The 16,338-nt window shown below is 34.4% G+C and overlaps 2 protein-coding genes across 2 annotated transcripts in view; one reads left to right on the top strand and one right to left on the bottom strand.

Annotated features, from left to right (window-relative positions):
- The window catches only part of Cc2d2a (Coiled-coil and C2 domain containing 2A), a 45,112-nt gene that overhangs the window by 10,321 nt on the left and 18,453 nt on the right, over positions 1-16,338 (top strand). The window lies entirely within an intron of this gene.
- Positions 9,546-15,579, bottom strand: LOC135836948 (uncharacterized). Its single transcript, XM_065352038.1, has 2 exons — positions 14,959-15,579; positions 9,546-12,172 (listed from the first exon to the last, which is right to left on the bottom strand). The coding sequence occupies exon 2, from the start codon at positions 12,154-12,156 to the stop codon at positions 11,125-11,127; it is 1,032 nt and encodes a 343-aa protein (XP_065208110.1). The 5' UTR covers positions 12,157-12,172; positions 14,959-15,579; the 3' UTR covers positions 9,546-11,124.

Genomic DNA, 16,338 nt, shown 5'->3' with positions numbered 1-16,338 from the left:
TTGGCCGGCACAATAGGCAGCTGGAGCCTCAAAACCCCATTTTTCGAATTTGGCCGGGGACAATTTTTTTTTCAATTTGGTAGAGGACACTCACCCGAGTATAGATATTATATATTTTTTTGAGTGGGCTCCGGCACAATTGCGTTCCAGAGCTGCACAAAGGAAATTTTTAGCCAATTTTGGCACTTTTTCATATAAAAACGACTCTGTGGAAACAATACGGCCTTCGGAACAAAAAATACGCACCTACATGATTGCATCCACTCCTCCCGCGCTGATAAAGACCAACTTTGTGAAAAACGGCCGGCACAATGACCCGCAGTGAATTTTCAAAGTTACGCATCCGGGCCATTTCATTAAAAAAAATGGATGTATGACATTTTGACAACGTGACCGTGCGACCTGTCAAAGTGAGTTAAAATTTCGCGAGAAAACTGAAAGTCTCAATGAAAATTTTTTTTGCGCATTTCATGACAATTTTGAGCTAAAAAATTGTATGAATAATTTCTGAAGTACTTTCAAACTGTTGTAACGACCCAAGTATATGGAAGGGTTAAAATTTCGTGTGAAATACAAAAATTTGGATAGTTTTTTTTCATTTATAGAAAGCACAGCTCAACAATTTTAAGCCCCATGAGTCGCATTATGACGATGTCAATGCCATCGACGATTGTGCCAAAGATGATGATGGCATTGAAGAAGAAGGAGAATATGATTAATTTCTATACGATTTTCTTTTTTTTTGTAAATTTTTCATTTATTTTTGTACCTATCATGATCATTGATCAGGGTATCTAACGGTTTTTTGTTGTTGAAAAAAATCACTACTTTTTTCAACCTAATTTTCAGAATGCCATCACTCGACCCCCCCCCCAACACAAAAAATTACCAAGTCAAATTTTTCACATAAACATTCTTACAAAAATTATTGAAACTGGAAGAAAATTTGTAATTTCAATCAAAATTATTGAAAAAAAAACAATTGTAACGGTGCGATCCGTCATGATATAGATACGTGAATATGATGATAATAATTTCAACAAGGGGATGATAAAAATTATTCCTAAGGGGTGAATAATTTCGCTTACTCGGATAGCTCACATACCTATCTAAATCACTCTAGATGACATCGTTCATCTCACAATTGGATTCTCTCACTTAGTCACTCACACTGACAAAGATTAAGAATCGAATTATTATACATGATTTATTGCAATTAATAAATAATACAACAATATGATTATAATAATTCGGAGGACTCAAGCCAGTTGTGCCTGGGCTGGGAGGCTCACCGGTTATAGAAGGCTTTTTTAAGGCACTCCTTATACCACCAAGGTGGTAGGGGACTAAAAGGCGAACACAATAAATTGAGTTCCCTATACATTTGATGGAAGAACGGGATGAAATTCAATGGTTCACGGGGCCATTGAAAGACAAGAAGTTGATTATAACTGCGATTAGGCAATCATAATCTACATTAGGAGGATGAAGGAGATCGATTAAATAATCAACTCAAACAACTGTACACGTTTACTGCCTCTCCTGCGGTCCCCCAATACTAAGACCTTTAGCGACAGCACTAGTTTCTAAGTACACATTATCTTGATTGACTTACCTCAATGTCCGGACTCACTGGGTAGTTTCAGGTAAATTTATAAAAAATACCTCCTCATCATCGCGACCAAACGACTAACATGATGAGGAGTTAATCAATTGAATAAAAATAAAAGTATTTACCATCAAAGATGGTTCGATAAATATTGAAGGTAAGGGAGACACTCAGTCTCAAGAATTAATCAATGACATTGCCACACGGCTGGCCACTCCGCGAACAAGTGAAGATCGAGCTCAGACGATCCTTGGATCTAACCTCAGATCGTCTGATCGTAGTTAAAACGTTACTCTCTAGAGGGAGCACCCTCTCGAGGTGTATATCATAATCCTCACATACGTGACGAGTACAATATCGACCTCCTCAAGGACGTATTCCTATAATACCTCCTGAGGCGGTCAGGCCATAACTGCTCCTTACACAATACAAATAAACGAGCTTATTACATTCGTTATAAGACTAGGTGTCAAATAAAATTTCAAAATAGAAAATCAGGACTTTTGCAGGACATTTCTTAAACACTAGAGATTTTATTTAAAAAAGGAGCCGGGGAGGCACAAAATTTTACATTAGAAATTTTTCGCTTTTAGTTTTCCAATGTCTTCAACATCCCAAGATTTTTTCAAGGAAGCAGATGTCGAAAATACGTATAATTTTATCATTTCAATTTTTGATTTTTTTTCACGTTAAAGGTTCGTGCTCATGTAATGTAATTGAGCGAATAAAAAGTTTTTTTTTAACAAACCAAATTTTTGATTTCGAGAGGGAGGTACATACATATATGCAGGGCTTTTTTTGTGGGGGGGGGGACTCAGGGGGACTGGGAAAGTTCGAAAATATCGAAAAATGTTCGTAAAAATTAAAAAAGTGAACGAATTTGAAAAAAAAGAAGAAATGAAAAAATTTTGGTAACTTTATCAAAAAATTTTGAATTATCAGAATAGTAAAAAGCGAAACCGAGATCAGAATTACTTACGATGAAAACTTGGAAATCGCTCTGAATCTAAAATTTAGCATTTAAGTTTGTACCTCAGTATGAGACTGTCTACTGGCAAGAAAGTAGCAAGAAAGTAGCGAGAAAGCAAGAAAATAGTATAGAAATTCCTTCGAAAAGCAAGAAAATTTCCAAAGAATCCAAAAATCTCTGAAAAATTGAAGTTATCCCATCAATTTTGAAAAATGTTGGGGTCAGAAAAATCGAATCCTTTCATTAAAATTGATGTTGTTCTACTTTTTGAATTAAAAATGTTCTAAAGGTTTTGCCCTCGCTTCGCTCGGGCTATTCAAAGTGCTACTTTCAAACATTTTAAGAATTCAAAAATTGAGTACCTAAGTATAAAATTCCAAAAATACTCGTAATACCAAAACTGTTTGAAAAGTGCGAATTTTTCATTTTTTCTGAACAGAACCACTAACTGTTCAAAATTTTTGATACTACGAGTATTATGCTCTGGTGAAAATGTAAAATAAAAACATACTCACAAAATGGTCGTTTTTTCGTTTTTTGGACCAATTTTTTCAGCAAATTTTTGCTCTCGCTTCGCTCGAGCAGTAATTTTACCTTCGTTTCAATCATATAATAATTCATTAAGAAGGGTTTTCGAAAATTTATCTAAAATGTCGATTTTTTTTATTTCTAAGAATTTGGTTTTAATCTCTTCCCCCCCCCCCAATCAAAAATAAAAATATAAACTCCCTCTATGATTTCATTCTGTAAACACCACTGATGTTCACCATGTTTTACATAATTTTGATTTTTGTCAGCAAAATGACATGATACATCCCCCTCCACAAATAACATGACGTCGATCCATAAATTTTTGAGAAAAAACTTTTTTTTGTGGGTGGGGGAGGGTAGCGAAAATTACCTATGCGTAAACATGTGGAGGGGTACGAAATTTCATGTTTGGAAGCAAGAAAACAGAACGAAGAAGGCAAGAAATTTGCTTTTTTGATTTCAGTAGACACTTTGAGTACTTACCTTGTACTTGAATTAACACAAAAATTGGGTACTTTTTATAATTCCGAAAATATTTGTTTAAACAATAGGTAAAAAATAATTTGGCGTGGGTACATCGATTTTTTTTCTCAAAAATTCAAATTATGTATAGTGCGGTGAGGGGGGGGTGTATGAAAATTAGGGACTTGCAACTTCAATTTAGCGTCCCCCTCAGAAAAGAAATACAACAAAAAACCTGCATATGTAAAAAACGACGATTTTTTGTGCGATGAATTGATTAATTATAAGAAGTTTATTACTTTGCTTCAAAATTTTGAAGTTCAAATGATTTTTTTTTGTTGAAAAAAAAGCAAACGAGCCCGAGCGAAGCGAGGGCAGAAAGCTTTCAAAAATTCATGTTTTGAGAAGTGAAAAAAAAATTCATGCAGGGAGGACGGAGGAGTTTATTTTTCTGGTCCAAAACTTTGAACATTTCTTGAATTTGAACAATAGTTTTTCACCGGGGAAAAAGAGTAAACAGCCCGATCAAAAGCTCTCAAAAATGTGTAATTCAAGCTCTAAAAAAGTCGACAAATGAGCTCTTTTCTACGGAATAAAGATCGAGAAAAAAGAACGAATTTGAATTTTTTCATTTTTTCACTACCTTTTTAACAAAATTCACTACTTTTTCACTACTTGGACTACCTGTTAGATACCCTGATGATTATATAAATAGTGAGAATGATTGTGTCTGTTTTGTGTTGGGTTTACCAAACTGAAGCGATCTTGACGGTATTTCATTGGAAATACTGAACAATGTATAAAATTTTTGAGGCTCAAGATTGTTGTGATAAGCCTTTTATAAAAATCTATCCAAATCTTTACTTATACTTTACCCTAAATTTCAACCCTTTCACATAGGTCGCATGTTACAACAGACTGAAAATACTTGAGAAATGATTCATACAATTTTTTTACTGCAAAATTTTCATGAACAGTTCAAGAATTTTTTTTTACTGATAGGTCGCATGTTACAACAGACTGATAGTATGAACTTGAAAAATGATCCATGCCATTTTTTTAGCTCAAAATTTTCATGAGACACTCAAAAAAAATTGTCATTGAAATTTTCGGCCTTCTCGCGAAATTTTAACCATTTTGTATAGGTCACATGTTACAACAGACTGAAAGTACCCACTTGAGAAATGATTCATACAATTTTTTAGCTCAAAATTTTCATGAGATGCTCAAACAAATTTTTCATTGAGATTTGTGGTTTTCTCGCGAAATTTTAACCAACTTTAATAGGTCGCATGTTACAGCAGACTAATAGTACGTATTTGAAAAATGATCCATGCAAATTTTTTAGCTCAAAATTTTCATGAAACACTCAAAAAAAAATTTCATTGGGATTTTCAGTTTTCTCGCGAAATTTTAACCATTTTGTATAGGTCACATGTTACAACAGACTAAAAGTACCTACTTGAGAAATGATTCATACAATTTTTTTGCTCAAAATTTTCATGAAATGCTCAAAAAAAATTTTCATTGAGATTTTCGGTTTTCTCGCGAAATTTTAACCCACTTTGACAGGTCGCACGGTCACGTTGTCAAAATGTCATACATACATTTTTTTTTAATGAAATGGCCCGGATGCGTAACTTTGAAAATTCACTGCGGGGTATTGTGCCGGCCGTTTTTCACAAAGTGGGTCTCTATCAGTGTGGGAGGAGTAGATGCAATCATGTAGGTGCGTATTTTTTGTCCCGAAGGCCGTAATGTTTCCACAGAGTCGTTTTTATGTGAAAAAGTGCAAAAATTGGCTAAAAATTTGCCTTTGTGCAGCTCTGGAACGCAATTGTGCCGGAGCCCACTCAAAAAAAATATATATCTATACTCGGGTGATTGTCCGCTACCAAATTAAAAAAAAAATTTTGTCCCCGGCCAACTTCGAAAAATGGGAGTTTTGAGGCTCCAGCTCCCTATTGTGCCGGCCAAAAAATCCGAAATGTCCATTTTCTTGAATGCTAATAATATACTAACGAAAAGCCTACTCTTTTTTTCATCCCTCAAAGAAGCCAACTCTTTTCGGTTTCTAGAGCACTTTTTGGTGTTTGGACTGTAGACTATTACAGTCTTACGTCTTGTTCGCAAAGACGGAAAATGATCCTTCTTTTTGGCGCCTCGAGATCTCGATTTCTTTTTGGAGAATCGCAGTCAGGAAACACTCCAAAAAATACACAACTATATAGGTAAAAATATATATAGGTAATTAACGAAAGAAAACAAAATCATATTATAAAAACAAGCCATCAGCTATTCGCTGATTGCAAAAGGGTTTTTGCTTTTTTAAAATTTTTTTCCCCCGTAAATTTGATCACAGTCAAAACTCAAAAGCAAGAAGAAATTAAAGAAATTTACAGAAAACAGAGTAATAAATTCGCAAAAAAAAATTAAAGAAAACTGAATAAATAAAGCTTCTGGCTTTGGCTAGCTTTTAATTAGTTGCTTTAGCTTTCAAACCTCCCCTCATGCCCTCAGCTTTCAGCTTTCCGAAAAGTGCACAATACTGGCGAGAAATTGCCTACTCTTTTTCCAACTCAAACTTGTAGCTCGAGTTTAAAAGAAGAGCACGCTGGACACCAGAGCATACTAATAATAGGGGTAGGCCTACTCACGAACTAGCTCTTACCTTAAAGAGTTTATCAAAGGTTTATCAACTAAATACTCGTATAGCTATTCTATTATAATGAAAAAAACACTCACATAAATGATAACCACAATTATCACGAAAGATGTATTCACCTATTCAGTTAATTGGAAATCAATGTAATGCGAACACGATAACTTTTAAAGGAAATATAGGCCTACACTTCGGTACGAACACCTATACACGAACAATTAACGAATACGTGAAGAACTTATTAACTCAACGAGGTAAATACTGCTGTTGTTAGCTAGACGCAAAACGAAATGGCGACTGGCGAGAGCAAATGCAGATCTCAGGGATCTTTGACTTTACCGAGACCGAGGTACGAATGCATTCTCATACAAACCACGTTGCCAATAATTACAAGAAATACCATACAGTCCGTCAACCCGCGACCGTTTAGGTAAGAAGGATCTGATGTCGCATACCATAACAATACAATGTAGCGATTTCGGGTGCAGACCTACGACATAAAGAAACAAAACACAGAGTGAAACGTTTGTTTTGAAGTATGAATCTGTTCCTTTTTCTACACCCTCAGTCGTTGAAACGTCTACAGAAAAACGTTACTCGGGAATACCAAAATATAAAAAACAAATCGAAACGCAACAACACAGCATTGCAATACGAAAAACTAAATCCATGGGCTAGGGCTAGTCTCAGTGTAATGTGTTGTGTACCAAGTCCGAAATTGTACAATTCGGGGTTGGTACGTACAGCCAATTTTGTGTTCGACTTGGTACAATTTGTGTTGTGCAAAGTCGGAAATATAGTTTTCTGTTTTATATTACATATAATGAATGAATTCGAATTTTACATCCGTATATTCCATAAATATTGAACCAAATATGTAGGTAAAAGGAAATTTAAAGATGACTCTAAAATACACCACCAGCAAAATTTTCAGGTGCTGAAATTCATTTGTTGATTTTTGGGGAATTTTTACCAAGAAAAAAAAATAAAAAGATCAAATTGAGGTATTACTAACTAAAATGCTGAAATTTAGTTTTTACTCTCTATTTTCAACTTCTGCCTAGGGCAGCAAATTTTCGGAGGCAGCAAATTTTGAAGCGTTTTCATCTCGATTTTTGCGATTTTTTTTATACCTACTTGTAAATTGTGCATAAGTACGTATTTAGAGTAAAATTAAAATTTAGCATAAACCCGGATTAGCCATCGATCTTTATGACCTTTTCGATCGATTTTTTCAAAACCATTTTGTATCAGTTCAAATCCAAAAATTTTTTAATTTTTTAAAAAATTACTGGAAAAATTAACTATTAACTCAGAAAATTGATAATATGGTACAAACCAAATTTCAGCCTTTCACGACAATTTGGTAAAATTTTGACTTTGAAACATCCATTAAAAAATAAATTTGGAATCTAAGTTTTAGTGCATAGTTTTCAAATGAGTAAGGTACGAAAATTTCACGACTCTAGAAGTTGAAAATAGAGAGTAAAACTAAATTTCAGCATTTTAGTTAGTACATCAATTTGATCTTTTAATTTTTTTTCTTGAGAAGTGAGCATATAGCAATATTTGAATCTTTAAAAATTTCCCAAAAATCAACAAATGAATTTCAGCACCTGAAAATTTTGCTGGTGGTGCATTTTAGGGTCATCTTTAAATTTCATTTTATTTGGTTCAATATTTATGGAATAAAGGGATGTAAAATTCGAATTCATTCAATATTAAACTATATTTCGGACTTTGCACAACACAAATTGTACCAAGTCGAACACTTTGTCCGGACCCTCCGGGCATGGTACAAACCAAGTCCGATGAAAAAGTAATATTCACGCTTGGTCTGGACACTTCGGAGATGGTACAAAATTGGCTGTACCAACCCCGAATTGTACAATTTCGGACTTGGTACACAACATATGTATAAAATGCCCAAATAATATGGGCGGTGTAGGTATGCAGAGCAAGATTCAACATATTCGCACCCCTAGGCAGTCAGTTTGGCAGAAAGTTTGCAATTTCAGGAGGAAAAAACAATTTTTGGCCAAAAGCGAAACTTGAACAATTGTAGTAAAAGGAGGAGCCTATGGAATTTCTGACCAAAAAGCAAAACTTTTGACAATTTTTTGAAAAATTAGATTATTTGGTTTTTTTACGGAAAAAAATCACCATTTACAGCCATTTTAATTAAACTTAAAACACTTGTCAATTTTTAAACTGCGAAAATATTCAATAATGAGTAAGTAGCTAAGTAAGGTAGAGTGGGGTAATTGCAAAGCACTATTTGATTAGTGACACTTTGAGAGGGCGCTGTGAGAAGACTATTGCACGAATGAAGCTGAAATTTGTACCACGTATACTTCAGGGGGTTCTCTATCAATGGTAAGATTTTGGTACAATTTGGTACACAAATCGAGGAGAAAATTGCAATTTGAAAATTTGAAAATCGACTTTTGCATTTACCACATGTTGGGGTTAATGCAAAAGTGGGTGATATTTTTTTTATTTTTGCATTTTTATGCATTTTCAACACACTCACTGTATTCTACGCGCCATTTGCTAACGTTTGATGTATTCGTGGTCTTGATTCGGTTACAAATTCGATGATGACTTTTCCACTTCCCAAAAAAATTTTTAGGGGAGTAAAAAAATGTTGAAAAATTATTTTTTTTAAAACTCGCTAAAATGAACAAAAAATCAACTATTGATCATTTCTGATGTTTTTTATGTAAAAAACTCGTCATAGAAATACATTTTTCGTCAAATTATTAGTAAAACATTAAAAAGGAGCAATAATTTAGAAATTCAGTAAAACTGTTAATCACTTCTCTAACGTGTAACTCATCATGTGACCGTGAAAGTTATTTTTTTTTTGGTAATTTCGAACCATTTTCAAGTTATTTAGGGCAAAAAAATATTTGTGGTAAGTGCAAAAATGAAAAAAAAAATCGTTTTTGCAATTACCCCGAGTCGATTTTTTCTGGAGTAATTGCAAAAACGCAATTTACGGCCAAAATAAAAAAAAAATTTCGAATTGCGATATCTTACCTTAAACTTCAATCCTTCATGACCCTAAATCGTGAAAATTCCAGATAAATCGACAGTTTTTTCTATTTCACAAGTATTTTTTAAAAAAACACCTCTCACTTTACTTATGAGTGGTTTCAACATGCTTTGATAAAAGTGTTTGCTACGGAGCGACAAGTTGAACCCGGCGAGTTGTGACCAGGTGAATATGTCGGTAAAGGTTGTTGCTTCGACGCCCCTTAGTTGGCACAACCAGAAAATTGATATTTGTTTGCATGAGGTCACAATTTTGCAACTACCCCGTTTTTGCAATTACCCCACTCTACCTTACATATAACTATCACTCAAAAATTGTGATAAAAGAAGCAATAACGTAAATGAAAGAAATGAAAACCACAATTACCACGAAAGGTGTATTCAATTAATTGGAAATCAATGAAATACGATCTTAAGACTAAGTAATAAGAAAAAATGTTGCGCCGAAATAACGTGGCAAAAAATATCAAAATAAAAAAAAAGAGAGAATAAAAAACTTAAGTACCTACATAATAATAGAAAAAACGTCACTCCAGAAATCTTGAATAACAAAAGAAATAAGTCTTAAAATATCAATAAAGTAATGTGAATAGGTACATAAGAATAATGTTCGATACAGTTGACTTGAAATATTTGAAAAGAAAAAAATGTATATCAGAGAGTAACGTGGCAGAAGGTCAAAACACAGAAAAAAAGAATAAAAAACTTATAATATACATAATAATGAAAAAAACGTCACTCCAGAAATCTTAAACACTTACGTAACAAAAGAAATAAAAATAAATCTTGAAATATCTAAGAAAAATGTTGATATGAGTAATGTGCTGAAATAACTTGAAATTTTTGAAAAAAAAATCGTGTCAGAGTAACGTGACAGAAGGTCAAAATCCAGAAAAGAAGAATAAAAAACTTATATACCTATGTAGCTTATGCAGATCTACTTAATAATGGAAAAAACGTCACTCTAGAAATCTTAATACTTACGTAACAAAAGAAATAAATCTTAAAATATCAAAGTAATGTAAATAATTATGTACGACTAATGTGCTGAAAGTACTCTTGTACCAATTTTTGAAAAGAAAAATATTTCGAATAGTAACGTGGCAAAATGTCAACATCGATAAAAGAATAAAAAAATTATATATAATGGAAAAAACGTCATTATTTTCACATTTTTGTTCAAATTTTGAAGCATTAATAAGGGTCTCAGTGATGACGATTGTTTGAATTTCAAAGTCAGTTTCTATCAATTATCCACCGTCCAACCGAAATTATTACCTATAGGCCTATTGTTAAATTTTAAATGAATAAAAATCACCCTCAGCCCTCAGAAAAATGAAAAAAGTTGAAAAAAAACACAAACTGCATTTTATAAAAAAATTTGAAGATTTATTGGAACCACTGAATTTGAAGGTTGAAGGGTAGTTTTAAATCCTAAACAAGATTTGAAAAATTCGGGAAAAAATGAAATTTTTGGTAGTGGAACTCATATCTTTAAAAGTTGAAAGGTTTAAAATTTTTGGCTTATTTATTCAAGTCGATAATATGGCCACATTGAAGCTTGAATTTTTCAATTATAAAAAAAAAATACAGTTTTCCCGAAATCCAAAATCCCGAATGATCACTTTTTCAATTGTGCTTATCCTGAATTTGAAAATCCCGAATTGCAGATTTAAGTACCTAATACGTATGTTTTCATTTGAAATTTCGACTTTTTCTTTCGTGCTTATTATTGTTTAATTTTATTCCTACCAATTTGCGATTTTTCCCACACATTTCATTTAACGTAAATGCTTCAAGAGTAATAGACTGATTTGATTTGATTATTACTTCTTACTCGTTCTCCATTGGCTGTGGTACGACGACGAAAGGAACCTCATTTTCGAAATCACCGTCAATTTGCGACATAACTTCAAGCCTACGGATGAATAGATCGATCGATTGCCCTTCATGGTACAACATTTCTTGGTATCGCATCGGAGCTCTCTCAATAAGCAAGTCTATAATCTCAATCTCCTCATCGCAGCTGAAGTATCGATGGCTAAGGGTTCTAGCCCATCTCTGCATCTGAGCGGCCATTATGTTAATATCGTCAGCAAATACGACATTATCACGAAAATATTTCATCGTCTTCTTTTGGGCTTTCAGGTTCCAATAAAACGAGAGAAATCGTTTTTTAATTTCATCATACGAATTGACATTTATCACAGTTTCTTTGAACTGCGCGCGTGTTCTTGTCAAAATGACTCCTTTGAATGCAAAAACTTTATGCGCCTCGATTACATTCATCTCGCCGAAATAGTCTTCGAAGTCCTTAATGAATTCATGTGGAAAATGACGTAGCTCGTCGGTGAAAAATACACCAGCATTCATCACTGAATTCGCGTCAATTCCCAATGATCTTGTAAAAGTGTTTCTGTTTGGCGTCCTTCTGATTGTTTCCTTAATATGAGTGTATTCTGCTACACGAGCTTCAGTCTCGGATTGGAGTTTATGTTTTATTACAGACAAGTCTTCAGCGATCTTTTTCAGTTCCAAAGAATTACTTACTACCGAAGCATTGCTTTGATCAATAGTCTCATTTTGCAAGACATTTTGCAAAATAATTCCATGCCTTTCAGTTTGGATAGGTATAGCTCCTTGCCAGTCCCTGTTTCCGCTAAAATCATCGAAAGCGCTTTCTGGTAGCAGTGGTAGCGGTGGTAGCGGTGACAGCTGTGCAGGTAGCGGTGGTATAAGCGGTGGTAGCGGTGACAGCAGTTGTAGCCGTGGTTGGTCTTCTGGTCTCCGACTACGATTTGCTTTCTTCCTGCTTGTGCGAGAGTCGTCTGATTCTTCACTCGATAATTTCCTCTTTTCACTCATTTTCGGATGATGACTGCTGAAAAACGAATTCAGAGAATTAGTAGGCATCCTTTTCTCAATTACTTTCCAATACACTAATGACCTCCTGGGCCCACAATTTTCCACAAAAAAAAAAAAAAATGAAATTCAGACGCAATATGCACGTGGGCCATTCCACGCCAATTCGACCAAGAAATGGTAGGGGGGGGGGCAATTTTTTTGAAATTTTTCCTGCGGAAAGACCTTCTGAAGGGATTACCAATGGAGCAAATCGCAACTCTCTAGCCCTTTTTAAAGGCTGCTAGGAGGTGTCAAAGTTTTCAGTGAACCCCATTTCAACAGTGGATTACTCGATAACCGCGAAACTTACCGAAATGGAACTTTTCCCCATAGTTAGGAGTTTTGAAAGGCTTTCTGGTGATATCATAAAAATCAGTGTTGCCACTTTTTTTCATACGAAAAATTAGCTCGAAAAGTTTCAAAACGTAGTTTTCATATCGTTCCGACTCTCAAAAATTCTGAAAAAAAATACACTATGGACAAGTTTTTATGCTGAACAATATATTAAAAAATTTGGATGGCATTATGTCGTAAAGTCGATTTAAAAAGATTTCAACTTTGCGAAAAAATGCGATTTTTTGATTTGAAACATGAAAAAAAGTTTTGAGTGGTGAAGTTGACCCATTTGACCCCTATTTTTACGTATCCGTTGAAAAAGTTGAAAAAACCCCTCCACTCGATGAAATAAACTCATCACAAAAAAATCAAATCTAAAAAAACTCAATTTTCAATTCCAAACATCAAAAAAAGTTTGAATTTATTCATTTATGTTATTTTGACCTCTTTCTGACGTATTTCATGAAAAAGTTAATAAAAATCGCACTCATAGCAAAAAAATTAAAATTCGTTTACTTTTTGAATGAAATTCATCATATCAAAATTCACGCTTCTTTCGTCCAATGCAATTTTCTCTTGAAATTTAGCGGTTTGCCACTTCACTAATATTATGGCGATTTTTCATTTCACCAATTCTCCCCCTTCCTCGAAATTGTTCACACTCTTTGAGATTTCATCAAGAGAATAAGAAAACCGTGAAAAAATGATTTTGGTAAGATCGCAGAAAGGAGCTAACAAGGAACCTTTGAGGTGTCACACTCCGATTTAAACGGGACTGCGATTTTTGGAAAGAGCATAGTCTAAAACCCCCAAAACCGAATTTTCAGCTGCCCAAGTTCATTTTTTGATTTTTGGCGAACGTTTGAAAATTCAAAATTGACTTTTTTTTGGCAATTTATGCATTTTTTTAAAAAAGTACGTACTTGATCAGTAAAAATGGTCAAAATAAATCCCACAACTAATATCAATTACCCAAATCCAAATTTCACAATTTCCAGCCATTCTGGAGCCTCCAGCGCGATTTTTCAATTTCTCCAGAATTTTGAATTTGCTCCAGAAGGCGTGATTATGCAGTTGGGCAGCTAAAAATCGAGTTGTATATTACACTCGATCTGTTTAACGGATTTATCTACATTTTAGCCGATTTTGGGAGTGACACCTCAAGAGTGGTTTTTTGACCAGCTTTTTTCAAAATTAAAAAAATCCAAAAAATCAAAAGATAACCGTTTGCGAGGAATTTTTTGAAATTCGTGCAAATTGCTGTATTTCTTTAAGAACTAACCGCCGGAGCGCAAATTCTACCATTTCCAGCCGTTTTGGAGCGAGAGTGGCACCTCAAAAAACCACTCTTGAGGTGTCACTCTCAATTTCGGCTCAAATGTGGATAAACTCGCTAAACAGGTCAAGTGTAATATACAACTCGATTTTTAGCTACCCAACTTCATATTCACGCCTTCTGGAGCACATTCAAAATTCTGGAGAAATTGAAAATCGCGCTGGAGGCTCCAGAATGGCTGGAAATGGTAAAATTTGGATTTGGGGAATTAATATCAGTTTTTGAACTTCATTTGATCATTTTTTTCTGATCAAGTACGTACTTTAAAAAAAAACATAAATCACCAAAAACAGTCAATTTTGAATTTTCAAAAATTCGCTAATAATCGAAAAATGTATTTGGGCAGCTGAAAATTTGGTTTTGGAGGTTTTAGACTATGCTCTTTCCAAAAATCGCAATCCCATTCAAATCGGAGTGTGACACCTCAAGAGGTTCCTTTGTAAGTAGAGGCAATCTATTTACATGAAGCAATATTTAGTTTAAGTAAATCAAAGCGCGAAATTTTAACCCATTTTGATAGGTCACACGGCCACTTTTGAAAAAAAAATTGTGAAGTACATATGTAGTTATTTGATGAAAAGTCGTACTTACGCAACTTTTAAAATTGATTGCGACGAAACGTGTCGGTCGAATTTCACGAATATGGTGATTTTGGAAAGGTAAATGTGAGGTGTAACAGAATCTGAGAGAAAAAATTGTCTTCTCCGATTACGCAACAAGAACTAGGGCGCGGCGGAAAAACCTCAAAAAATGTGCAAAAATTGCGTTTAGGGTTGCATAACTTTTGATATGCGCAGGAAGCAGATAGAAAATTTTGTATTCTCAGCATCCCAAGACACCAGCCTATCCATCCCCCGTCGAATTTTTGTCCCCCAACTAGGTCAAAAAATACCCCCTTTTCACCCCCAACCACCCCACGTGAAAACAAAATAATTTTATGTTGTCATTTTCGTAAATGCTGAAGTGATATTGACGAAACGCCAAGTAAATTTTTTGCCTCCAAAAAAATCCCGGTAGGTGAACACGTTTTGTGTCGTGGATTGTATAGACTATAATATTTACGTAATTGAAATATTTCTTAAAGTACTCACCGAACTCGGCAATATGATCAAATCCACTAAAATCAAATTGAATAAGCCACTGACAAAATTGAATGAACTGCCTGGAAACGATGATAGATCACGTCACCAGAAACGATTCACACACAGCTACGATGTATGGTAAGAGAGGAAAAGCGAAGAAAATGACACGCAAAAAAAATTAAGCACACGAAAATATTCAAAAAAAAAAAAAATCGGAAATGAATGCCAAAAAAAACACTCGAAAATTCCGATAAAAAAACGAAAAATCAGTCAAAAAATTCCAAAAGAAATTAAATTTGCACAAAAAGTTTAAAATATTACTGATGAAATGCGAAATATTCACGAATTTAAAAATGGAAACGAGTACCCACGAAATACCTCAAGGTAAAATTCACAGTAAAACACTCGAGTTTAAAAGTTCCGGTAGATTTACCACACGTAGGTAGTTAAAACTCGCAAAATAATACTTAAAACAAAATTCACAACCGAAATGATCACAACATAAGAAATGAAAATTCAAGTAAGTAGGTACATACTAGGTACTAGGTAGTAGGTACGTATGATAAAAATATACGTAAAGAAACTGATAACAGCAGTAACAGCACTATCGAATACCAACCAACTGTACACTCGAAGAATCAACACAGAATGAACTCTTATTTAAAATCAAAACAACACGTGCCTCTTGAAAATGGTCAAGAAACAAAGACCTAAGGGATCACACATCTGTGGCCTTGACTATTGCGTCTTTCTTAAATCTTGAAAAGGAATGCATCGGCATCGACACAAATGACGAAAAAGTACACCCTCGACTGTAGGCATTCAAATTCTCAGTTTTATGACCATTACTAATTTGTACGTACCCATCTTAGAGTTCGGCAAGTTTTCAATTACAAAAGGCGAGTGAAGGCGAGCTTCCACTTCACACGATTCTTTTAAATGCTAAATGCTCGAATTTCCGTACCATGCATCACGTTTTTAAAAACAATAAATGTCGCAGTTGCAAGTCTATAGTGTATCGATACATCACACATCTCTCACAAAATTATGTTGTTTTAAAATTTTATCACCTAGAAGTCTGCGTTTACACAGGGCTTCAAGCAGGGACATTTCTCAACTACGAAGGTAGTTAAAAACAAAGCATGGGATACTTGTCGGCTATTTAACCGCATTCCATCGCATTCCATGTAGACATAAAAAAATCTGTAGGAAAGAAACGAACCCTTCTCACTGGTAACCATCGTATTCGCGTATACATACACGTACGCTTTGATTGTATAGTACTTTGAGAATTTCGATCTCTAACAAGGGCCTCCGGTAAACATACGCGAACTTATCTCTTTTGATCCTGAACAACTTTTATTCTCTTGAATGAGGCACCATTCGCCA

The sequence above is a fragment of the Planococcus citri genome, chromosome 2, assembly GCF_950023065.1.
Source record: "Planococcus citri chromosome 2, ihPlaCitr1.1, whole genome shotgun sequence".
In the NCBI taxonomy this organism is placed as follows: Eukaryota; Metazoa; Arthropoda; class Insecta; order Hemiptera; family Pseudococcidae; genus Planococcus; species Planococcus citri.
Note: the sequence above shows the minus strand (reverse complement) of the source record. Positions and strands in the feature narration are given on the sequence as shown.